General features: G+C 37.0%; 1 protein-coding gene across 4 annotated transcripts in view; it reads left to right on the top strand.

The window, feature by feature from the left end:
• Window positions 1–26,345, top strand: part of USP9X (ubiquitin specific peptidase 9 X-linked) — a 108,090-nt gene that overhangs the window by 16,650 nt on the left and 65,095 nt on the right. For 3 of the 4 annotated variants that reach the window (XM_054813534.1, XM_054813532.1, XM_054813535.1), the window contains exons 2-10: window positions 10,246–10,499; window positions 12,396–12,541; window positions 12,845–12,924; window positions 19,111–19,223; window positions 20,024–20,242; window positions 21,439–21,554; window positions 21,802–22,053; window positions 22,135–22,273; window positions 23,874–24,026. In XM_054813534.1, coding sequence (XP_054669509.1) covers window positions 10,404–10,499; window positions 12,396–12,541; window positions 12,845–12,924; window positions 19,111–19,223; window positions 20,024–20,242; window positions 21,439–21,554; window positions 21,802–22,053; window positions 22,135–22,273; window positions 23,874–24,026 — 1,314 coding nt within the window. In that variant the 5' untranslated portion in view covers window positions 10,246–10,403. Of the gene's footprint in view, window positions 1–9,877; window positions 9,996–10,245; window positions 10,500–12,395; window positions 12,542–12,844; window positions 12,925–19,110; window positions 19,224–20,023; window positions 20,243–21,438; window positions 21,555–21,801; window positions 22,054–22,134; window positions 22,274–23,873; window positions 24,027–26,345 lie in introns of all 4 variants that reach the window. The other variant, XM_054813533.1, reaches the window with a different exon arrangement.

The raw sequence follows: 26,345 nt of genomic DNA, 5'->3' as shown, positions 1-26,345 counted from the left end.
TTGGCAATGATTGCTTCTTTGAAAAGAAAATGTCAATTAGAAATACAGTTTGTACAGCACTTGCCTGCTGGCTTCTCGCTTCTTTTTCTCCTTTGATAGGCCCCAAAGCTGAAGATAGTAGAAATAGCAGTCTTAGAAGGACATCTTTATTCCCTTACTGCAAGGGAATAAGATAAATAACAGTTGGAAACCCCAGAACAACTAGGCTGCCTTGGAAGTGGATGGTCTCTGGTGGTCTGTTCTGTGGCCAGTCTTGTAGTGAGTTCAGATGTTTGATTCAGGGTGCACTCTCATCTCGCTTGGGCAGCTAATTGGTGTGGAGGGTGTCTTTGTTGCTACTTATTTTTTTTCCTAGATGTAAAAGGCTGTAATTCTCAAATTTCTTATCAGTTCTGCAACCAAAATTCTATGTTTCTGTTAAAAAAGACAACAGTCCTGAGATGTATTCTTGCTACTAACATGCAATTGTGGGGTTCGTATGCAGTTGCTTTTCTAGAATAATCATGCTTTAGTCATGTTTTCCAATATATACAAAGTTTTCTGCATGTCTTTTTTTTTCTAGGAGATTGATCTGACACTTGGCTCTGTTAATGCACATTTTATTGTGCCAAGCTTATCAGATGATCCAGATTACTCTGTGATATCTTCTCATTGTTTATTACCCCATTAGCTTGTGTGCCATGTGCAAAATTTATTAGTAATTTTATAGTTTTGTCTATGGTACTGGTAATATTGAATAGTATGGGATTGAGGATTGGTACGTGAAAGGTTTGGCTGGAAATATTGTCCCTGTTTGTTAAAATCGTGTTAATAATTCCAGTTTCAATCAGTGGAGATTATTTTTTTAAGCCTGTTTTGTTTACTGTAAATTTAATCAGACAAGCATGTAAAAATGCAGTACAGAAGTTCAGGTAGTTTCTAACATCTTGCACATTTATGATAAAGAAAAATATTGAATTCGTCTTACTAGACTGTAGGAAGTTGCATTAGTGGTTATGAGTTTCACTAAATGGGTTTATGTCCAGAGATGGTAGTTTGATTTCTTCTCTCCATTCCCCCTACTCCTCCCCCCCCTTCCTTTCTGTGCTATTTTGGACTGTATCCTGTTTTTCATGATCTAGTAGAAGTTATGTCTGTAGATTTCTCTGGATTCTTGATCATATCGTAAAACTCTTGAGTGCAGCTTATCTGGATTTTTTCATTTTAAAAGATTTAGTATAAGTTGTTTTAATATATTATAAATATTGGAAACAGTTTTTCCAAACAGACATTGATGCATCTTTTGTATTTAGATTCAGAGCAGAGATATGACTTAATATCATGGAAGAAGAGGCTGAGTTGTTTAACATTTAATGATTTATATGGTGGTTGCTAGGATGTTCTAAATGTATTAATTAGCTAAAAAATAAGGATAATGAATTAGAACAAATTTGGAGACCATGTATTAAATTAATTGCATGAAGGAAAAGAAGTATTTTGGGATACATCATTCTGTTTTGTTAGTATAATGCAATATGCTTATCCAAAACTAAATTTTGTTTTAAGTGCAAGAAAAATGAGGTATTTTCTACCTACATTAGTACACAAATCTGTATGTTCTCCTGAAATAGCTTTAAAGACTCATTCCACTAGAAAACTGAACCTGTTGCTATCACTGTCCTGTTGTTTTCTGAACCATTGCTAGATATTATTATAACTAATAAAAAAGAAAACTTTCAGTGACAGTACAGAAATACAGTTTACATCTGTGTGCTCTTATGAGGAATATTAATTGGCAAGAATTGTAAGCTGTATTGTGTACGTCCTCATGCAGAGAAAACACGGAGAGGAGTACTACTGTCTGAACTTAGGTGTCTGATCTGTTGTCTCCTTCAGACTTTATAATCCATCCCATTCTGTACATTCCCAAAGCTTTTCATTCCCCTTTTATAGTGTGCTTCAGCAACTAGTAGGAAGCCATTGATACCTCAATGCTCAGAAATTTTTTCATTTCCTCTATTCCCTAGTGCTTTACTGTAAAAATTCATGTCTTGCCGAGAAAAGCCTTCATTACCTAAGTGAAATTAAGCCTATATTTGTTGCTACCCGTAATACTGAGAATGTATTTTGATTTTTCCCATTGGCTTTTGAGCATGCAGTAATAATGCCCTTTGTAGCAAAAAGGCAGAGCAGTCAAGTTGAATATGAAGTAACATTAAAAATTAATTGTCCCTTGTTAAAATGAAGTAAAATTAAATCTTTTTTTTACAGAGTCTAATAGCACAACATCTTGCAATTACTAGCATTTGGATTGATGCTTTAAGGACCAAACAGTTCTTAGTGTTCTGAACAGTGAACTTTGCTATATAGCTTGGAGAGGTGTAACTGTTATATCCATTTTAGAATTGGATGAACAGCTTGAAGTATTTGATATGGCCATGACCAAACTACAGATTTAATAATCAGAAATAAGGAACCAAAAGCATTTAATCAGTCTTTGGTGCAAACTTTTGAATTACCGTTTTCTTGAAGTGGTGATAAGTAGGCATGATATAATAATAATTACTCCATAGATGATAGAGTATCAACTGCAAATGTGTGCATTCCTTTAGTCTAGAAAATTATGTAAATGTAAACATTAAACCATGATTTGTCCTTGCTTATAGTGTTCTACTGCTGCCCGTAAAGGACTGAGGTTGCAGTTGGACCCACAATATCAACTCAATCCTAATGGCTATATTGCCAAAACACTTTTTCTGGGGTGCAGAAGGGCAGCCTTCTGCATAAATAATCTGTAGCATAATTGAAAAAAAGTATAGCATTGTTTTGCTTAGCAGCATGAGATTAAATCTGACTCTGAAACAAATGTACATACTAAAGTTCTTGGATCTGATTTTTCTGGGTTTTTTTTTTTTAATTGTAGTTTTGAGGTTTTTTCCTGTTGTAGCTTGTTCTTTTAATGCAAGGTGAAAGGAAGTCTTGCCCACTTGTTTGCATGTTCATTGTGAATTCAAGAAAAGGGCTGCATAGTGAGTGAAAGTCATAGTTCAAAACATTTAAGCAATTTTAAAAATTGATGTTAGCATTTTCCAGATAGAAGTGACTTACTAAGTTTTCTTTTCTTAGATTATAGCACATGTATTTATTGGTGCTTTTTCTATTCACTTGACTTCACTCTGCAGTTGGAAAGTCTGCTTTGTTTTAGTGTTGTGACGAAAATCCTCATCTCCCAGCATAAAACCCCTCGTTATCTGGCTACTTAACAGCACCTTGAATGTAGTTTCTTAATCATTTGGAAATGTTTAAAACAAGAATTGAAATAATAAAATTGCAGGGGCTATAAATTTTATGTCCCACCTCCTTCTGTCATTCAGATATATTGAATATCATTGAGGATACAGTTTCACACCAGTGTAACTCCCACCGGAAGCTGCTGAGAGTGAAGGAATGGTTGTACTGGGTGAGAGGCCCAGTCTTGCTCAGCTCTCTGTCCATGACAGCAGCCTGAAACGTATGCCTACAGAAAAGCACGGCAGCATGGCCACAGCTTGGTGAAGGGAGCGTGGCTAATTGTCTTAACATTTGCTGGCTTTGTATGTAAGGCGTTGCTGTCTTGGTGCTGTATCTTTGGCATGCTCCTCTGTTTACTGTCACATGAGCAAAACACTTCTCCTTCAGAACAGGAACTGAAATTGACTTTTTTGTTTGGTGGCTAGAACTAAGTGTATGATCTGAAGACCTGACCTCTTGTTACATTATCTGGGAAAAAGCATCATGTACTTTAAGTAACCAGCAGTACACTGTCTAACTGTTAAATGCATCAAGAGTTATTGGCAAGTGAATGTCTTTTAGAGAAAGGCACTAGTTGCTGCTGTCCAGTTCCCTTTCAGGCCCTGACCTTCATTGATTATTGCCCTGAAGAAAGACAGTCTTTTGAGTTGTGTAAAGGATTTCCTTGTGTGTGTGTTTTGGTTTTTTTTTTTTTTTTTTAAGTCTTTTGGGAAGTTATTCCATGTGGAAACAAGAAGTTAGTATGCTTTGAATATGCAGTTTTGTTGCCTTGACGTGCAGGGCCACATACTGGGTTCTCAGCCTTAGGTTTAATACACTTTGGTTCGGATTTCTTGGGCTCCAAGCTTGGCATTTCAATGAGAATTTTATATCGAGACCAAAAAACTTTGATGGAAGGGAGGCAGCTTTAGCCAGAGAAGCCTGAGGAGAGACTTTACTTCTAATCACCTGGAAAGGGAATCTGAGAACCATAAAGCTTAGGCTGCGTGTTACACCTGGAACAGTTAAATGTAGTCAGATTCTGCTTTTCATCAGTATGTCTCAAGTCCAGTAACATGAGAAACCAGTATTATTGTCCAAGTTTTCTGTTTGTTTTTTTTTTTTCCCCAAAAGATGAAATAATCTGTGTGGTTTTGCTGTAACAGAGCCATATTTTAAAAAAAATGCTCTTTGTATCATTAAACCTTCTACGTCTAGTTGTTTGGTTTTAGATTTGTTTTGGTTTTGTGGTTTTTTTTTTTTAATAGTGATGGGAGAAATACTGAATTTTCTATCCCTGTTCTTGAATTATGCCACGTGTATGAGTATTTTAGTTCTCTTAACACAGGGTGTAAATATGGAATTTTCCTTTCTTTGAGGTTGTTGAACTTTGTTTTCCCCAAATCTCATTTGGATTAAAGCTTCAATCTTCGAATGTCCTCAGAACTTTAAATTTTCAACCAGATGTTTGCATAAGTTCCCCAGTGCTCTAAAGTATGAGCGGAAGACAATAGGATCAGGCTGTCACACCTGCAAGTCTGTAATAGAGATAATATTCATATTTGTTGCTCAAGGAAGAGGAAACATCATTGCTTAAAACCAGCATTTTCAGCAGCATTCCTCTGCAGTCTTTTCAGCATCAAATGCTGGTACTCAAAGATTTGAATGCATTTAGATGACTCCTTTGAGACCATATTTATGGGTTTGACACTTGTGGTCCCTCTGCTTTGCCCTTGACCTGACAATAAGTGGTGATGCTTTCTTTTTGGAAGTTCACTTTCTGTGCTTTTACTGCTTGCTTAAATTTACGTAAATGGTATGTGTAGGAACATCCTGTATGAAGTGAAGTCGCATACCATTAAGTAGATGTAGCTTAGCTACACTTATTCTCAACACTAAGCTTTGAAGTTTAAAAAAAAAAAAATCCTGAAAGAACTGCAGTATGTTTCAGGACATCCCTCTTTATTTTGTCATATGATATTGAGGGCAAATAGAATTGTACATTTGCATGGATGTTCCCAGTATTCCAAAAACTTACCCTGCAAGGTGTCTTAATTTCAGATGTATGATATGGAAAGATCAACAAAATATGTTACTTGAAGTAACCTGTTTTTCAGTGAGAACAGTTTTAGTTCATAGCAATTGTAGTTACTCAAAATCTGTCTTTTACTGTATCACTTAGAAATTTATTGCTTTGAAATAATATGTTGGAGCCTGATGCAGTTGGCTGAGTCCCATGTACACTCACTTCTTTACTAGGAGAAGGAATCTAAATTAATTGTCTTTTTAATAGAAACTATTTGAAATAACCTTTTCTCTGATTGCTACTTACCACGTATTTTTGAAACATTGAAAGTTAGACACTTCTTGCTCTACTGAATAGTAGCTTAATGACAAGTTTTTCAGTAATCATTGAATACATTTCAATTTTAGTGCATGTCAGTTTTAATGAGCAAATTGCTGGGACCACCAGTTCTCTCTTCTGATTATATAAATAATTTTTTCTTCCTGAAAGATACAAGGCGCAGAGAAGAAAGAAAATTATAAATGTGTGTGGGTGTGTATAGATTCTAACTACTGAATTAGGTCAGTGTTACAATTTGGGGGAAGTGTTTCTAGATGAGAAGGCGTTTTGATTGAAATAAAGGAATAGGGTAGAAGGTTAGATTCTTAAGTTGAGAATTTTTAGACTAGAATCACGTCATAACCCTTGTGATGAGTCAGTATTTATTAGGATTTTAAGAAGGCAGTTCCCAGAATCCTACATGAAAAAAGTATACCTTTCAACCTAAAATTTGTATTGTTGCAGTTAAGCTTGTTTGCAGTACAGCACTTATGATGAAAAAGCCCATCTTCCATTGATAGGAACGTAAGTCTATAAATAATGCTGGAGAAAAAAAATTGTATTTTTTCTTAGCCTAGTTGATTTTTTGCAAGCCCTGTTATATGTTAAGTAGACTAGTATCCTGGCATACATCGTTCTCACGCTGCAGAGTAGATTTTGTGGCAGATATCCTCACTTGTATATAACGAGAAAACTTTAATCAAAGGGAAAAATAGGTCTGTGTTCCTAGGTAGGGCTTAGGTAATACACGTGAATAATCAATTGTATTTTGAGGTCTGCTGCTGTCATCTGTTATCTTGTATTTGCTTTTTTTTTTTCTTCTGAGATTCCATATCATGAAAGACTCTCTTTATTGGGGTATTTCAGTTACTTTTGAGGAGGCAACTTTGAGAAACTCAGATGAAAGCTGTTCTAGAAGTCAACTGTATTAGAAAATTATGTATATTCCTTGATCATTATATGCTAAAATGCCATCCTTTGTATTTCCTGTTACATGTTATCCTGTAACAGAGTAGTAACAAATACCTTTGCTTCTTATCTAGCACTTACCCAGGAACCTGATGGTTTTTTCCTGGCTTTTGAAAAGGTGCTTGATTTCTTTTCTTCCACAAACAAAATTAACCTATTCCACCACACAGGCGTGAAGTTGCTGGCTGCGGAAGCTGAGGTGGGGCTCAGATGTGGAGCTATACTGAGTGCTTGAGCCTGGAAGCAGAGGCCTCTCTCAGAGGGCAGTGCCATGGCTGTGTCCAGTGTCGTCTGTGCGGTCTGCTGGTGCTCTGTTGGAATGCTACTTGCAGCAGGTGGTGTCTTCTAAATGGAGAGCGTGCGGAGTCAAAAAAACTATAGTTGTCTCTTCCTGGTGTTACTAAAATGAGAAAGAGTAAGGTGAAACAAAAGCTGACTTTCACCTATAATTTAGTGGTGGATCAGGGTTACATAAGGAGATGGAAAAAGCATGGCAAATTGGAATTTGCTCAGTTGACAATCAAAAGCAAATGTTGGGGGGATTCATTTGACTCAGTCTTCGGAGTGTGGTACATCGCTTGATTAACAATGGAGTGGTTAGTTTGTCATTTAATAGGCATCTGTCTCCATCCTGACACTGTATGAAAACATCCATTCAAAGCTTTGGGTAAAGATGATAAATTTTTTTTAATATGACTTAGTGTGCTGAATCCAAAAGCAAATACAATAGAAATGACACGTATATAAAAGTAAATATAGAATCTCTGTTAGAATTCAGCTGGGTACAGGCAGTTTGAATTGCTTCTGCTGGGCTGCCTGCATACTCAAAATCAAGGTGTTGCTGCATCAGTTTACCTTTGTTTATCAATAATCTTATTATAGATAAGTGTAAGGGCTATTCTTGAGCTGAACCAAACTGTGCCTTGGTGAGTTTTAACTCTAAAAAATGGAAATTGAGTAGTCTGAATTAAAGAAGTGATGGAAATTTGAAATTTCATGGTTAATCAGTTCTAGAGAGATAAAAGCAGTAGTGTGTTCTCTGTGGGCATGCAGTTTGATGTTTTCTTGAAAACATAAATGGTTAGATCAGCAGCTGAACACAGGACTGGTAAATTACTGTTTTCTAATACTGTTTAAAATGCATAAATTAGATGATGATTTATGCTTACAAAAATATGTTTGTGTATTCTCTGTAATTAGAAGGAAAATACCTGAAAAAGGATATCCTTGCAATTTATGCAGATACTACAAGAAGCAATCAGACCATTTATTGGAAATGAAGTTTTTTTAGTTAGCTGCAGCATAATTTGAAGTTACTTTTGTATCTCTGAGGACATCACACAAATGATGGGGGTAGAAGTGATGAACTCACTTAAGAAGGTGGCCTTGTCTTATGTACATGGCCAAGCCAAGTGAACTTCTCTGGAGGCCCTGGAATGCAATTTTCTGGGAATGTAATTTAAATAGTATACATAGAGTATTGTGATTAGAGTCTTAAGCAGACAGTCACTCAATAAGAGGAAGAATAAGATATGTTAGTCCTTTATGTAAATATTCTGTATTTATTAGTGTCTACAAAATTCTGTATAGTTTTGTTACACAGATTTTTGCTCTGTGAATTTACAAGATTTTGAGTAAGTTGGTTGTTTAAATAGTAGTTTTCTTGTATCTCCTAGTTAAATTATGTCACTCTCCTTGAGCAGAAAGGAATTTAAAAGAATGCTCTGCCAAGACCCTTCAACTAAGCACAGAGGCAAAATCTGAGGGTAAATCCACACTAGAGTAAGCCAGTCTAACAGGAGAGCTGCAGTTTTGTCCTGGCTCCCTCACTGGCATTAGGATGAATATTCTTTGGCCTTGCAGCATACCAGTTCAGGTAGTTCAAGAAGCTGAAAAATAGTTACCGTCTTTCTAAGATTGGGGGATTTTTTTTGTTGTTCTTTCCTTTAGTACTGTGAACTGGCTCACTTCATGATAGTTCAGCCAAAAGCATTGGAATAAGAAAGACTGAAGCAGCTTGCACTTGATGTAAGTTACTGCGGAACTGCAGCTGCCAGTGGTCACATCTTTCTGCAGTTTAAGCCAACCTAAACCAGGATTGCAGCTGAAAGGAGCTGTTTCACCCTTTTCCTGCTACTTTGCTACCTCACTCCTTGTGCCAGCACAAGTTTTTGTGAGACCATATTATGAACCAGACCTGTTAAGGAAGAATGGTGGTGATTAAGGAAGGTTTGTTGTGGTGGTGGAGTTGGTATAGAGCTGTTAAAAAATACAGTGTAAGTTGGCAGAAGTTTGATTTCATTGGTTTATGCAAGTACCTAGAAGCCTCAATCTGGTAGTGCAGGGCAACCGACTGCATAGAACTGCAGTAGACTACCATGTGTGTGTATATATGTGTGTGTCTACGTATATGGCAGGAAACTTGGTCTTGCTAATACTTTCTACCTAGTGATCTTTCTAAACATCAATAGAAAACAATTAAATACTCAGAGGGGAGCATTTAAAAAAGAGCACCAATTAAAGTTAGTTTTAAAAATTGCATTTTAAAAAATCAGTTTCTTCCTAAAGAAAATTTGAGTTGGTAATGCCTTTGTTCTGGACTTAGTGGGCTTACTAAGCCCTATGAATATGAATTCTGAAGGGTGGGGATGGATTACAATTGACTGTATTCAAAGAATACAGTTTTGTTCAAAAGTGAACATTATTTCAGTGGCAATATTAGAAATCTCTAAATTTTTTTGTGCTGTTAATATTGGAGACTGGGCAGGGGAGGAATTGCATATTCAGTCAAAATTTATATTGTATATGTAACTGGGCTTGCAAATTTGCACAATTTAGGAAAGGCTTTTAAAGTGTCTTGGAGAAAGGTGATGGCATTGAAAATTAATTTGAGATGAGACATCATAATAAACCAGTTACAAATATGCATAGTGTTACAGCAGAAATTTCACTCTAATTTGTCAACTCGAAGTTTTTGCTGATTGAATCAGGTATTTAGCACTGTGAATTGAATTTTGCTGAAAGCTCATACGATTCCTTCTGCCACCCTCCTTGGCTTCTGAACTTTCTGAGTATTGTTGTTGGTTTATGTAGTGCTTGGAAGTCTGAGTTGCTCTGGAAAATTATGTTTTGTCTTCTGTGGTTATACCGTGCCCTGTGGTACAGAGTGGAGTTGCTATTCTAACTTAATGCAACTTTTATTTCTGTATTTAAATGAATCACAGTGAAGTAGAAATACTTAGTGATTACTGAACTGTTGGTGTATCATGATTACAAGATCACCAAATAAATCTGATGTTGTAATTTTCTTCACAGAATCCACTAAAATCCTTGGCGGGGACGTGATGGGCTTTGTAGTGGGCCTGAAATGCCAGTGGACCCAGGCTTTCATAGGCACATGCTGAAAGAAGGGAATGCAGGTCAAATCCCCTGGGTAAATACTCATGTGCTAATAGAAGAAGTTTGGCTGCAGGGTCTCTATTAGTCTTAGCTGAGGTAGAAGCAATCTCTAGCCCCTCTCAGACATCTGCAGTTGGACAGTGTCAGGAGAAGAGTTGTGAAAAAGATGACAGACTTAGCTGTTTGTGCTCTTAACCAGATTTTTGTAGTGTTCTTTTCCAGATACGAATTACTTTTATATGCATGTGTCAATATAGCTTACTGTCTGGTTTTTTTTCTTTCAGGTTATGCAATGGTCTCTGCAAGATGGCATGTTCTTGAGTTGGAGCTTTTTAAGGCAAGCATATGCTGGTACTTCAACTTTACTAAGTGGACTATAATTTCTTCTCTTACAACAACTACATAAGCAGACAAAATTGCAAAGATCTGCCCTGTGTCGAGTATGACAGCCACGACTCGTGGCTCTCCGGTAGGAGGGAATGATAGCCAGGGCCAGGCTCCTGATGGACAGTCCCAGCCTCCCCTCCAGCAGAATCAGGTATGATGTTAACAATGAAGTTATCTAAAAATAAGGGGGTTAGTTATTTAGAAATAGTGTTTCTGAATTACTTGTGTTTATATACCTAGAGATGTCTAGCTAAGTTAGGTATATTTTTGTGTGTGTCTGGAAATACAAAAAGATTTGGAGGGATGAAGGCCATGCTGTTGGCAAAGTAGATACTGTTGGGGAGCACTGCACTGCAAAAGATGCACCTTTTTCAGGCAGTGGTATAGTTCTTTCAAGCACATTTCTTTTGGATAAGAAACCTTCTTGGAATAATATCAGAAGTTTCCTCAGAACCATATTGTAGACTTATCTGCCACAGAATGGTAGAACTACTCTGTGAGTTCAGTGTATGCTCAGTTCTGCAAAAGCACTTTTTGGATAAAACAGCTTACAAGTGGATATCAGCTCTTTAAGACCAGCTTCATCTAGGTCTCCGTTCATTGTACTAGACTTCCTGAACAACTCAGCATGTTTCTGTTGAACAGGTTATCCTGCTTTCTAAAGACAAGCAAAAACTTTCAAATACTACATCATAATGTGATGATTCTTTTTTGTTGGGGAAAAAATAGTAGAAAAGGTGCTTTTAAACAGTGCAGCCAAACCCATTTAAAAGAAAAGCCACACTTTGTCATTTAATTCAAATGAAGATATTTGTTTAATACCATAAAGTTTAACGGTTGTTACTTCCTGAGAATGAATCGTTCTTTGTAACATGTATGGTGGGCTGATCCTGGCTGCTAGGTAAGTCCCCACCCTGTCGCTCACTCCCTCTGCCTCATGGGATGGGGGAATCGGAAGAGTAAAGTGAGAAATTGCATGGGTTGAGATACATGCACTTTAGTAAGTGAAGGGGTAGGGGGAAGCAAGTGATGCAAACGCAGTCACTCATCACCACCTGATGGGTGCCCAGCTAGTCCCCAGGCAACAGCTACCTTGGTAAAAAGCGTGTGGCCCCCCCAACCCTGTTTTATTGCTGAGTGTGATATTGTATGGTCTGAAGTCTCTCTTTGGTCAGTCCAGGTCAGCTGTCCCTGTTGTGTCCTCTCCCAGCCTCTTGCCCACCTCCCGCCTGCTTACTGCTGGGGAGGCAAAGTGAGAAACACGAGGCTTTGAATCTGTGGAAGCACTATTTGGCAACAGCCAAAACACTGGTGTGTTATCAGTACTGTTTTGGTCACAAATCCAAAACTCAGCACCTTGCAGGGTGCTGTGAAGAAAATTAACAGACACAGTACAACATGTGAAAAATGTTCTTGCGGTTTTGGTCCTCCCTTGTATGCCTAAATCTGGCCGTTCTGATTTGAATCTTTATTATTGTCAATTCGTACTATTTCTATATACCCATAAGCATGCATCTACAAGATGCATTTTATTTTGCATGGCCCGTCAAAATGGGCTTAACTAGTCATCATCTTGGAGGTTGGTTAGTAGCCAGCTGTAGTAGTGTGTTACTAATTTTTAGCAAAATTTTTTTAGCAAATGTTTTTCATGATAATTTTCTTCTGTGCTGTTGCTGAAGTTTGTCTTTCTACCTAAAATAGTTGTCTTTTCTGCAGAAGATTTGTAAAAAACTGGAGCATCCCTATAGTTTCTATTTCCACCTTATAGATAGGTGGTCTGCTGAAAGTAGTAGTCTGTTACAAAAAACCTCACTTTCCTCACTGGAAAAGTAGCTTACTTTTTAAACTGTTGGGATAGAAAGCATATAGCACATTTTATGCTCTAGTTTTTGTTAGTAAATCTGAAAGCAAACATTTTTATTATATTTTTATGATGTCATGTACTTAGTTCAAGTGATTCTTTCAAACACAGTTTGAAGGAAAAATGCCAAAATAAGTGGCATGTAAGTGCAGGCAGTATTTAAAGTATTTTCCATACCAATTTTAGACTTCTTCACCTGATTCTTCCAATGAGAACTCCCCAGCTACCCCGCCTGATGAGCAGGGCCAAGGAGACGCTCCACCCCAGCTTGAAGATGAGGAGCCTGCATTTCCACACACAGACCTGGCAAAGTTGGATGACATGATCAACAGGTATTTTCACGCTTTTTTCACATGGCGTAGATTATTTGTGCAAATATCTTCATAGTGGTATCGGAATTCTTGCATCTTTGTTTCACTGGATTTCTTGAAATGCTTCTTTTTATTGGATTAGAGTTGTGAAGAGAAGGATGCTCAGATTGGAGTTTTGTTTTTATTTTAATTGAGTGCTCATCAAGACATTTAAAAATGTATATTCTTACCCTATATTGAAAGCATTACAAAGGGGCAAGGATTTTGGATTTTTAAGAAGCACAATTGAAATACAGGGGGGCTTTGTTTTGTTTTCGAATATAGGCCTCGATGGGTTGTTCCTGTATTGCCGAAAGGGGAATTGGAAGTTCTTCTAGAAGCTGCTATTGACCTAAGTAAAAAAGGTAAGCTGAAAAGACAGTTAATGATTATTGAGCCAATGTGTAAAGTCTTTTCTTGTTCTTTTGAATCCCTGGTGGAGACTTAAAAATTCTCAATTATTTTCCTTACAACCCTGGTCCTGAAGATTGTGTCAGAGTGGTATGCAGAACCTTCGTAGATTGGAAATTTTAGAAAGCCATCAATGTAATTAGAAATTAGGTGCCTTAGCATGAGTAGGGAAGTTGAATAAGCTCACAGCAATAAAAATCTTGTCATTCCTGTCTTACCTGTTTTCTGTATTCACTTTGATATCAGACCTAGTGGGTTTGGTCTTTAGAACAGATACTAAAACTCAAAGAATTCAAGGTTTTTTAAAAAACAAGTCACTAATCTAGCTTTCCAAATGTCTTGCAATAAATTTTTGTTCAAATTTGGCACATACATACTTTGGAGAGTATTAGAAAAAAGTTAGAATTTTAAACAGCATGATTTAGACTAATAATTCTACCATATTGCTTGCTGTGTCTGATTGGTTGGAAGTAGGAGGATTCCGTATCAGGACTGTGCATGTGTTTGCTAAATTGTACTAGTCAGATTGACAAGTTTCTCATGTGTTTTTTCTAGGAGATCTACACTTACCGGCTGGTTGTGTTTTAATTATGATGTACAAAGTGCCTGTTCCTTACTTTTGCATAGCTGGACCAGGACAACTTCATTTCCATGTTAATAAAGGTTATTTTTAGGTAGCTTTAAGAATAAAAAGCTGATTGTTGTCATGATATTCTGGGTTATCTTCATTGTTTTCTGTAAGTCTTTTTTGTTTTGGAGTACTCTCTGGAGAAACAAAAGTTAGGCACCCTTGTGATCCAAACTGGGATAATGATGTGTTGTTGCCAACACTGATTTATCAGGTGTAGTTGCGCTTGGAATTGGCTTCTTTGCATGTAGCTGGGTCTGGCAGGAATCCTAAGGTGAGTGTAGAGTTTTCAAGTGATTGCATCTGTTCAGGAGCAAAAGAAATGCCAACTTAGAGAAGGAAAATGCAGCCATCTATGTGCTTGGGCTGTTGAAGCAGTGCAGTAAAAAGAAATTCTCTGCTTGTGATTTGTGAGATGTATGTACTGCCAGCTGTTAAGTCATCTTTAAAAAAAAAACAGAACCAAAAAAACCGTCAATGCAATGAAGTAATAAGAGCAGAATGAGATTTTTGGCTACTCCTAACATCAACGTACCTCTCCAAAGCATCAGACTTAGTTCAAAGTTCCCAGACAAAAAGTCTTCTCTTTTTTCTCTTGAAGTCATGAAAGACACTGGAAATCTATTCATATGCTTTATACGCTTTGATTTTTCTGAAGTTGTTGATGTCCAATTCTGAAAAGGGCTTCTGCGTTGCTATTTAATTATTCTTCCTCTTGCCTTCTAGATGAATTCCTATGTGTGTACGTACACAAGGATTATTGGCTAAGAAGAAAACAAGGAAAGCTGTTGGAAGTAGTTTAACTGTGTTATCTGTACAGTTACATCCTAGATTTTTTTTTTCCCTTGGTACTTGAAGCTACGTGATGGCTGAGATGGTTCTTATTTAAATAACTTTCAGTGGTCAAGGAATATGATAGGGTGCTCGCTTGGTGTAACTGACACTGGGTAGCTCAAACTTGGCGGACACTGTTTCAGAGCTGTGTATATATAGAGAAGTAATATAAATTATTCTGTTGTGTACATTTTTTAGTAGATGGAAAATGTGTTCCGTTATATCAGTAGAATCTAAAATTGGACACCTTATTACAAGTCTGTGGGCATTTTTCTTAATCTGAGGAGTTCTGTTTCAAAAGGGAAGAACTGAAAGGACAAATTGAAAAATAACCAGCTGTTGAATTACATAAATTTTATATTGCAGTCTGTAACTCATTTAGATTGTGAAGCAACAAAACCTAAAAAGACCCTGCTATTTTTTAATTTTTTTATCAAGCACCATTTTCTAGTGGTTAGAGTTCTTAAGTAGCTTTTGTTCCTAACATTGCCAGTGGCCATCGGCATTGGCATTCTGGAGTGACTTTGGGATAACTGTTGTCTTTGTGACCCTGTCTATAAAACAACAGTAATATTTTCATCTTCTCTAAATCTTTTCAGGAACTAAAATTGAAAGGGAAATAGCTGAACTGAATTAAATGTACTCATAACAATTAAATGTCATCATTACCACCTTCAAATGCAAGGAGCAAATTTGATGGAGTAGTATGAATCCTGTCTAGACTCTGACTTGCATTATTCCTGGTAGATGCGTTTATTTACAGAAGATTATCTTTCTATGTGTAAGCATCAATATATTATTCTTTATTAAGCACGTCATGAGACTATCAAATGATAGTCTGGAGTTACTTGCTTATAGAAGAAAACCTATTTGAAAAATAGCGTTTACAGTAAGACTGATGTTTATCTTCACAATAATTCTGGAATACTTATGAAGTGTTTTGAGTAATGAGATTTGCTCCAGAAATAAATGTCATAGTGAGTTAGATGCTCTAAATTTAGAAGAAAACAAAACAAAAAAAACCCCACAACAAACTAAACCAGTTTGGTTTAGGGTTTTGGTTGGTTTGTTTGTTTGTTTTTTAATAGGCTAGAATATTCCCTGCTCTTTCTTTCAAAATTCCCTGAACAACTCTGCACTGCTCCATCTTTGTTGTGGATTTTATTGCTCCTAATGCTTACATTCAGTTTTTAACATGCTGCCAAAACTTTCCGATGTGACACACACAAGCAAGGTGCAAGGCATTTTAGAATTTGGAGCTTATTTAAACTGAAATGAGATTTCACTTCACAACTTAAACCTTAATCTCAGATCTTTGTTTTTTGATGAATTACAAAGGCTTACAGAGTAGGAAAGTGTAGAGAGGCAGGCCCTAGATCCTAAAAAAAAAAAAGGGGGGGGGGGGGTGTATGTCTGCATGAGCACATGTGCATGCAAAATCTGGGCAGCCCAGTAATGGGAGTTGTTTCCAGCATCCTCTCTGAAGACCATCTCTCTCTGGATGATCCGCCTGTATTTCTGTGGGACCTCTCTTGAGTTCCTTTCTGAAGCTGTATCTTCTGCATTTTCTTGAAATAGTTATTTTTAGCTATCAAACTAAAGCAAGGGCATCAGATTTGTGTTGTTGTGTTCCAAAGTTTCTTAGCCAGGTATTTGGGCAAGAACCAATTCAGTGAAATGAACTACAGGAGGGCCAGTGTAGTGTCATGATGTAGAAGGACTCTCATACTCCTGATGATTAAGAGTTATTGAAAGTCTGTTAGAATCTGAGTGTGCCATGTGTAGCCACTGTCCCCTTGGGCAAGTGTGGATTTCCCTAGAGCTTATTAGCTCCAGGTCACTGTCAGTTCTGCAGGGTCTAAGCCAGCTCTTGCCAAGCTGCTGAAAGATTTCTGTGCTGCGCTTCTGGAGGCTCCAGGTCTGGGAGAGGCTTCACTGGCACAGTGTCACACTCCACAGTGCGTGGAGCCAGCTCAGCTCTGGGGTTGCAGCTACAAAGTTGTGCGATCCAAAGTCCTGGAGAAGAGGAGCTGGGTGACTTTGCTTGGGGCCTTGGTGCTCCAGCCCTATACTGCTGAATACCCCTCAGATGCATTGGAGTTGTTCATCTACAGTTGAATCTGGACTAACAGGTTTTTTGGACCTAGAGTGTTTCTGCTCTTGTGGCAGGGTTGATACATTCTGCGTGGTTTCTCTCGCACATTGACCACTTATAAGTGTAGGTACAGAAATCAAACAGCCCTCTGTTCTTCCTCCAGTCCCTTAATTGCAGGTCCCATATACTGTATGTTACACATCACCTTTTCCTTTCATATTGACTTTTTTCTCACTACATAATCCATTTCTTCAACTTTTCTCTAAATACTTAGCTCAGGGCTGCATGCACTTACTTATCTCTTGTATTCTTCCTTATCCTTCTCTGCCCTCAGAATTTGGAGAACGGGGAGAAAAATGGCTGCTTGTGGTCTACTTAAGAGTTAGTGATACTGAATCTGATTCAAACAGTAGGTACCAGGTGTCCAGTGTAATTGCTGTGTCTCTTCTCACTGTCTTTGGATTACTCTTGCTTCCTTTCCCAACCTGCTGTCCTCTGGGACTCCTGTACCTCGCTTTTGATGATACTCTTGTCCTTGTAGATGTTGTGGGAGAAGGTAAAAAGTGATTGTAGATCTGCGAGTCATACAAGTATCTTCTAAGGTTCTACATCTTCTTGCTGTTTCCAAGTTCAATGAAGTGCAGAAAGGACAATGTATTTTGAAACATACTCTGTTTTGGTATTCCTGAACTTGGTTTGAAATGTCTTGCTGACTGAAGTTGGCCAACCATTATGGGGAGAGATGGTCCAAGAAGTACTTGAATGTTTGAGAGGTTTCAGTGCAGTATACTGGTACCCTAAGGACCATTAAAATCACTTGAGTGCCTGCTTTTAAATTTGTATTCAAGAGTAAAGTTCACAGTTACATTTGGGTTCAGAAAGGAACATTTCCCCTAGGTCAAGTTGACAACATTGGATGCCCTCCCTGTCCTCTGTTTTGTTTTTAGGTGAAGTTGTCATCTTTACTCCTTGAGGAGTTAATTTAACAAAGTCCTTTACTGCAAATGCCTAAGTGTTAGGCAGTGCCCATCTCTCTTCTCTTGTCGTGTTGTCATTGCTGTGGCTTGTGGCCCTTTTGTTATTGGTCTTGGCACTTACTATATAGTGTAGGGTTGTCAGCTATCCAGACTGCAAGCTACATAGGAAGATATTCACAGATTGGTAAGGGTCGGAAGGGACCTCTAGAGATCATCTAGTCCAACCCCCCTTGCTAGAGCAGGGTCACTTAGAGCATGTTGCACAGGATCGTGTCCAGGTGGGTTTTGAATATCTCCGGAGAAGGAGACTCCGCAACCTCTCCAGGCAGTGGAGTTTTTTATACTTGGCCACGTAATCTATGTATATCATGTACCTCTGGTAGTGATTAAAAAGAGGGAATACTGGAGTAGTTTTCAAGGAGGTGACAGGAGCTCTCCAAAAATTCCTGCTTTACTTGAGTTGCTTGAGAGCTGCATGCACCATAAGAGCATAAGCTAGCAAGCCCTGTGACGGGAGTTTGGAAAGCCTTTGTGGTATGCACTAAGAAGCAGGGCAGATGTTCTGTGACCACTTTTTAAAGCAATCTCTGTTGTGTCATTGTTTGTGACTATGAGGAACTTAAATCAATCCTTCCCAAAACAGTGGAAGTTATTGTTGGGATGTCTCATTAAGGAGATTGCAAGGAGGGGTGGGTGGTGGTGGTGGTAATTTTTGTGAATCTGGACACTGTAGGCTTGTTGAATGCTAAGATTCCCTGATTGAAGATTAAACTTGTTTTGTAAAGAAACTGTGCAGGCAGTTCAGAGTTTTCTTTTTTGTAACGTGTCCAGTGGCTTTCATTGTTTCCAGTGTGTACTGGTACATGTTCAATATATTTTTCTGTTGACTTTTAGCCCTATTCAGATTTTCTAACTGAACTTTTGAAGGGGAAGTACAGATTTCTTGAAGTACTGGTTTATAAATAACTCCAGAGTTTTAAAATAGCTGAAAGAAAAGTATGGAGCACTGTTCTTTAAAATTAAACTTGACATATGGTGGCTGCAAAGGTTCACGGCAGTGTTGGGGTCCAGGTAGGTAGGGTCCTGGCAGTGGAATTACAAGAAACTGTACTTCAAGTGAGGGTGAGAGACAGAAGGATTTATGTTTATTTCTGCAAGTTAATTGTGTCTGAGAAGCTGAGCAGATCTCACCCTTTCTCCTCTTCACTCACTGAGTTTTACTGATAGCACCTGAATAAGAAAAGAACATAAATGCATGTATACCAGAAGAACAGAAGATAAAGATTGTACTTATTGTTATTTTTGCTACTGTATCTTTGAGTGTTACAGGTGTAGGAAAACCCTATCACGTGTTTTTAAAATAATTGAAAAATGCACTTTTTGAGGTGGCTTTACTAGAACATTAATACGTCAAATTTTTGTGCATTCAAGCTTATGTAAGTTTGTCTTCATCCAAGGCTTCTCTTTTTAAAATAATTCTGAAACTTTGAACACCAAAACTTTAAAGTCCAAATAACTACTGTCAATATTTAAAAGTTCACTTAACTAATGAAATTGCATAATTAATAGTTTCTTTTTTTTTTTTCTCTTTTCTGTTTTAAAATAGGCCTTGATGTCAAAAGTGAAGCATGCCAGCGATTTTTTCGAGATGGGTTAACAATATCTTTCACAAAAATCCTTACAGATGAGGCAGTGAGTGGCTGGAAGTTTGAGATTCATGTGAGTTTTTAAAGTTGTGTTTCTGAAAAGCATAGTAATTTAAATGAGGAAGGAGACTATCTTTTTGTGACTGTGAGGAGAATGAGGAGACTGCAGAGACTGAATCTCACTGAAACTCATCTTGACAGAGAACTGGGAGAATTCTTGTATATATGGTTCTTGGTGGGGGGGGAAAAGTCATCCTTCTGTCATTGTTTCATCTTCTTGCCTCTAGTGTTTTTGGAAGGAAATGAAACACGAGAGGTGATATGGGGAGGAACTGAAATTTTTGTGTTCAGTAGTGCAGCTTTTGTTAGGCAGGCTGTCTTTGGCCAGATGTCTAGAGACCTGCTTATTTTTATGTGCATGCTAGGACATGAAAACTTGCTTTTTTTGGTAAAAGCTTTTAGCAACCTGCTAACTTCTGAATGTTTGTAGCAGCTGTTTGAATATAGAAACTACCTGTTGGACAGCTAGTCACATGCCGAATTGGAAACTGTGAAGATCTTCATAAGCAAATTAAAATCTGTGAGAGAAATGGGTGAAGGAAGGAAAATTTAATAGTTCAGTGACGATTCATGAGTGTCTCAAAAAAGTAAAAATATTTGTGTGTTTTTTCCTAAATTTAATTTTTAGCTGAAAACAGATAGTTTAAAGTTTGTTTAAAGCCTTTATTGGAGGAAGTACAAATTAAAATACAATGTTGTAAAACTCTTATGCAACTCTGCAGGCTAGGTACAATTTATCCAGAGCTTACAGTTCATATTCATTGTGCAGTCACCTGCCATAATCTTGGTTGTTGATTTTTTTTTTTTTAATAGAGATGTATTATTAACAACACTCATCGACTAGTGGAACTCTGTGTGGCCAAGCTGTCCCAAGATTGGTTTCCTCTTCTTGAACTTCTTGCCATGGCCTTAAATCCTCACTGCAAATTCCATTTATACAATGGTACTCGTCCCTCAGAAACAGTTCCTGCAGGAGTCCAGCTTGCTGAAGATGAACTTTATGCCCGTCCTCCTGACCCACGATCACCAAAGGTATGAGAGCGTTTTCAGACCTGTATTTTTAATTTTATGCAGTGTTAACCTAATTACACAATAGCCATAGAACAGTGTTTTTAGAGGGGAAAAAAAAGCCCACCTTCATTCTAGAAAATGAATTCTAGATACTGCTAAGATGTTCTGCTGCTTTTGACTTGTACATTAAATCATGATAAGTTAAATTTCCCCTTCTAGCTCTTTCAGTCTTTGGTCCACAATCAAACTGTGTCATGTGTTTCTGTGGTTAGCTGGCACAACTCTATTGGAATGCCATTTGTACTGTGTTAATTGGCTTGCCTGTTATTTGCCAATTGATGGATTTACCTTCTCACTCAAGTTGATTTTGTAGGTGACATACTTTGAGGAAGAGATTATGTGATAAAGTAAGAATTTTCTCTTCCTTTTCTTACAGTCCCCAATGATGGGAGAAATGTTTTTAATTGGACATGGGCTGCTAGTGTCAGTGTGGTTTGGGGGGGTTTGTTGGGGGGGGGTTTGTTGGGGTTTTTTTGTGGTGTTTTGGTTTTGTTTGCTTTGGTTTGGTTTATTTTGAACTGGCAGTGCAGATTAGTAATCTGTTCTGGTTCTTGGGTCTGAATTTTTTTTCAGGATTGTGGTCCAAATGGCATCAGTACAACTTCAGGAGCTAACCAAATTATATTTTTGTTGCTTTTTTTTCTTCCTTTTTTTTTCCTTTACCTGCTTGCTGTTGATATGTAAGAACCAAAGATAAATAACTTGGTGTCCTTGGACTTCCTTGCATTGCTAACCCATGTTTAGAAGAATGTTATTTTGCATGCTTATGGCTTTTATATGCAGCATTATCACATCCAGGACCAGAAGAGAATACCAGAATCATTGTGCTTTCTGTAGTAACTTAGCAGCCAAAGGTGAACCTCAATTATAGTGACTTTTATTCCTATATATTTGATAAAATTCTTTGAATAACTAATATACAACATCTGGTTTTTTGATATGATAATGGGAAAGACTGTGTTGCCTATTTCTAAGCATTTCCTTAAAACCGAATTATTTAAACTATACAGGCAAGTTCACTGTCAATTCTATTACCTTCCAACACTTTATTGTGTAAGGACTTTTTTTAAAGCAAGTTTTGTTACTAACAGGTACTTGAAAGAGTTTCTAGCTGCTAATTTGTAAATGTCAGAAAATAACTGTTTATTATATTGCAGGGTTGGCTAGTAGATCTTATCAACAAGTTTGGCACATTAAATGGATTTCAGATCTTGCATGATCGCTTCATGAGTGGATCAGCATTGAATGTTCAGATAATTGCAGCTCTCATCAAGTAAGTTTTTTAAAATTAATAATTTACATGTTTTGAAAAGTTGAACTAAGCGAAATTTCATGTTAGGGCAAAGCTTAGTCTTTTCTTGAAGCCCTTCTCGCTCCATCTCTTAATTACTTGTGTTTACCTTCAACACTTCATGTGCTTGTAAATAGACTTGAGTTTCTTGAATGAATTGCTCCTTGCTGTCTTAATATTGCACAACTGCTGATTATGGCACTTTGATCCCTTTTCTCTTTTTTTTCAGGCCATTTGGACAATGTTACGAATTTCTAACATTACATACAGTGAAGAAATATTTCCTTCCAATTATAGAAATGGTTCCACAATTTTTAGAAAATTTAACAGATGATGAACTGAAAAAAGAAGCAAAGAATGAAGCCAAAAATGATGCTCTGTCAATGATAATCAAATCTCTAAAGAACTTAGCTTCAAGAGTTCCAGGACAAGAAGAAACTGTAAAAAACTTAGAAATATTTAGGTTAAAAATGATTCTTAGGTAAGATGCTACTCCTAATATGATATGCTACTTCTGGCATTTATTTTTTTTCACACTTCTTACATTTAATTTCTCTTACAGGTTGTTACAAATTTCATCTTTCAATGGTAAAATGAATGCACTAAATGAAGTTAACAAAGTAATATCCAGTGTGTCATATTATACTCATCGGCATGGAAATCCTGAAGAGGAAGAATGGCTTACAGCTGAAAGAATGGCAGTAAGTTCTCCTCTTCATCGAAATTCATTGAATAGATTTTCTTCCTCCTTATTACTTCACCTGTAGAAGTAGCTATGTATTATGGATCCTGCATACACTGCTGATTTTCATATCTAGTGTAATGAACAGTAGGTATCACGTCATCGTAACAAGTCATTTTATTAGTAGTCTGTGCAAAATTGCTGCATTTGTTTCAAAGCTGCTGTTGAGAATTATTTTTCAGTGCTGCTAAAACATGCTTTTAAAAGGGATCCTTGAATAGTATGGTATTTATATAGTGTTTAAAAAAAACCCCAAAACCAAACCTAGATAAAACAAGTGCAATTCATCTGAAACTTTAGTGCCACTGTGCCTACAAATTGAATGTTCGTTTAAATAAGGATCTAGTCTGGTTTTTGTGCTTCAAGTAATTCTTTCTCATTAGAGTTCTAAGTGGCGACTTCGCTTTTCACATTCCAGAAGCTGGATTCTTTGGTACAGAAAGTTCTAGATAGCACATTTTTATTTTATTTAATATTTACATACTTTGACTACTGTTTCATGCATAAGTGCATACGTAGGGAACTATTAAAATGAGCATTTATACAGTGAAAGTAAGGACAATTTTCTCTTCATCTTTGTGAAATTCAGTTAAGTGATTTTTGCACTGTTCTTCCCCATCTTTGTGACTGGCTACCTGTTGTGAGGTTTATTGTCTGCAAAAGGTCTGCTGACAAACAATGACCGCAGTTTCACTTTTTAAAGCAATAGGAGGAAATAGGTCTCTTCTTTTACATGCTCCCTGTAGTTTGGCATCTCAGACAAGACCTCTGTTTTTAAATGAAAACTTCTAGATTTAAGTATTTCACAAGACTAGCTTGAATATCGTAAGTCTGTAGTCAAGGACACTGTTGGAAGGTAGGATGCTGTGTATGTTTGTTTTCTTTTTCAGTGCTCAAAGTACACACTGCTTTTCTTCAGTCAGAGGAAAAAATACGGGACCCTAATCTGACTGTGTCAATGACACCACTGAAAAAAATTGCATCTACTTAAATAAGGCTTGAATATTTGCCTCTAATTTAATTAAAGCATTTTAAAAAAAATCCTATAAGTGGAAGTACTTAAATAATGTAACCTTTTTATATTTCAGTCCTTGCTTGTGTCCTTTTGATGTGATATGCTGTAGGTGTACCAGTAAAGCTAGAAGTGGCTTAAACAATTTGGTTTTGATATTTAATGATTGTGAATTGGAAGAGAAAAATTTTGTTCCTTGACTAGATGAGTTAACTGTTCTTCCCACTGGCTTTTTATGTTTGAAGTTGTTTGAATATTTTTATACTTTGCATTCAATATTTTAATATGTCTGAAAAAATATTTCCCCTTAACATATCACGGTGACTAGCATATTAGATTATATAAAATGTTGATTTTCTTTTAAAGAGGAAATGAAAGTTAGAGATAAATACCTTCCTTTTGTGCTCCATGTTTCTCACTTCTCCCAATTAGAATATTGTATATGAAGTCATTAATCTGTAACAGATCGAGATTTTTCTTTTTAGCTTAAATATCAGTGGCAACACTTCAGTAATTTGAGATAGCACTAATTTCTTTTTCTATTCAGGAATGGATCCAGCAGAATAATATTTTATCAATTGTGTTGAGAGATAGTCTTCATCAACCTCAATATGTAGAGAAGTTAGAGAAAATTCTTCGTTTTGTCATCAAAGAGAAAGCCCTCACTTTGCAGGATCTTGACAACATTTGGGCTGCACAGGTAAAGAATTCAACTCCTTGTCTGCTGCTGTGCAGGAGGGATCTTGTTCTGTGTCATGTATTGAGAAGATGGGGACTTGTGCTTCTTATGCTTGATGTTAGACAAAACTAAAGAAAATTTTAAAATCTAATGGTGTTCTTTTTTGGGGGTCCTGGATCTCAAAATTGTCTTCTCAAATGTCTTTAGTAGAAGGGGTCATCTGCACATGTATGTAAAGTCTAAAGGAACAGTTTAGAACATGGTGCAAAGATTATCCTTTTTAATTATTAAGGAACCCTCAATGTTGAGCAAAGTCTAGATTATGAAACAACATGATACGTTATGACTTAATATTTTTAAATGCATTAAGAATAAATATTGCTAATCTCTGAGTTCACCACAGTTGTATAATTTTTTCCTGGGCAAAGTGCTATTAATAAGGCTTATAATAATGACTGTTCTAGAAGCTGTTTAGCAGCAAATTCCTTCCTTAGTGTTGTAACGATTATTTTTGAAAAATGAGAACTTTTGCAATATTGGCTTGTTTACTTAAATGATTGGTGAAGCTGGGCTTCCTAGCTGTGGGCTGCATGAGTTTAGCACACATAATTTGCAGTTGGAGAGACAAAATCATTATTAATTATTGAGTAGACAGAAAATAAAAGGTCATTTTAGGATAGAAACAAGCATGAGTACATATATCTTTGTTCATAAGTAATTGGTAGTGAAACTAACTTAATTGTACGAGTAAGCCCTTAGGCCAGTCTTTAAAGTGTGGGAAGGCTAAACCTAGTTTTCAAGATAGAGGGCTGTACTGGTTTTGGCAGGGATAGAGTTAAATTTCTCCATAGTAGCTTATAGGGGGCTATGGGGCTATGTAGGTAAAACAAAAGATTTACATATTAAACTATCTGAACCCATGAATTTTCTCACTTCTACTCTTCTGATTCTTTCCCCCACCCCACTGTGGGGTGGGGAGTGAGTGAGCAGCTAGATGGGGCTTAGTTACCAGCTTGGGGTTAAACCGTGAGAAGGAATTGGGTAGTATTATCTCCCAAGTTTATGTGTGTTCATGTTCTTCTGAAACTGTAAGAATTTGGCTTAAGTGGACTTACCCAGCTGCCCCTATTTTCAGGCATGCTATTTTCAGGTTACAGTTAAAGGACTTGGAACTACAGGTGATGTAGTGGAGGGTTGACTTGAGATCTCTGGTGTTTCAACTAAGTTCATAATCTAAGGACTTCAATTCCAGCATGGTAGTAACTACACAGGTTGAAATTCAAGAAAGTCTTTATTTTCTTTTTATCCCTAAGTCCTGTTTAGAAATTTACATCATGTAACAGAGTAATACACAGATTACTTGAATTAAGGTCTGTGATCATACTGTTAGTTTTCAGCATGTGGTCTGTAGACCTTTCCAGACTGTCTTTGTAAGAGGACTTGTGGGGGAGGAAATTTTGAGAAGTTAGTTTGCTGTTAGTAGGCTTGTATTAGCTATATTAGAGCCTCAGCTTTTATAAGGGGGGAAAAAAAAATTCTGAAATTTGGAAAACAGTTTTCCAAGCAATTATATTACTCATAGTGCCTGGAAATGGGACATGTGAATAAGCTGGCTTAAGCCAAACATTTTACCCTTCCAGAAAAATGTGAACAAGTGGTGCAACCCGTTAAAGATAGGGTTTGTTTGCAACTCCAACAGTTGCAAAAACATAATTTAGGAATAAATCTCCCGTACACTCAAATACCTGGCTTTTAATTCGGTAGTTGCCACAAGTGCAGTTGCTGCAGTTTTGCCCTGTTCTGTTTTTTGGTTTTTGGTTGGTTTTTGCGTGTCTGTGTGTGTGAAAGTTGAATTCACTAAGTATTGTTCAGGTACATGGTTTCACTGTAGCTTTGGCCATGGAATTAAAATAGACTAAAAGGTAAGAATACCAAAATCTGCTAATACAGAATGATTGTCACCAACTTCACTATTCCTTGTGTTTAGTAGTTTGTAGAAGTTCTTATTAAATGACTGCTTCTAAGAGCAGCTGGAGCATGAAATTCAGTAGCGAGGCGTTGATTTACTGTGTAGCTTTATATAACAGGCAGGCTATTTTAGCTCTGGCTTAGTGCAGCAATGGTGTGGTTTTGCTTTCAGGCTAGAATTGTTATGTTGCTGCCTGGGTTTAGAGGGTAAGCATGCACAAATTTACAGTTGAGAGTATGGAAGTGCTCTGAGAATCTCAGTATACAACTAGAATAAAAATAAGTAGTTTATGAAAAGTAATAAAGTCATGCTGCTTTTGCCTTTAGAAGGCAACATAAGTTTTAAGTTTTATTGAAGTGTTTTTGTGTCTT

The sequence above is a fragment of the Grus americana genome, chromosome 1 (genome assembly GCF_028858705.1).
Source record: "Grus americana isolate bGruAme1 chromosome 1, bGruAme1.mat, whole genome shotgun sequence".
In the NCBI taxonomy this organism is placed as follows: domain Eukaryota; kingdom Metazoa; phylum Chordata; class Aves; order Gruiformes; family Gruidae; genus Grus; species Grus americana.
The sequence above is the reverse complement of the archived record's forward strand: the minus strand, read 5'-3'. Positions and strand labels throughout refer to the sequence as shown.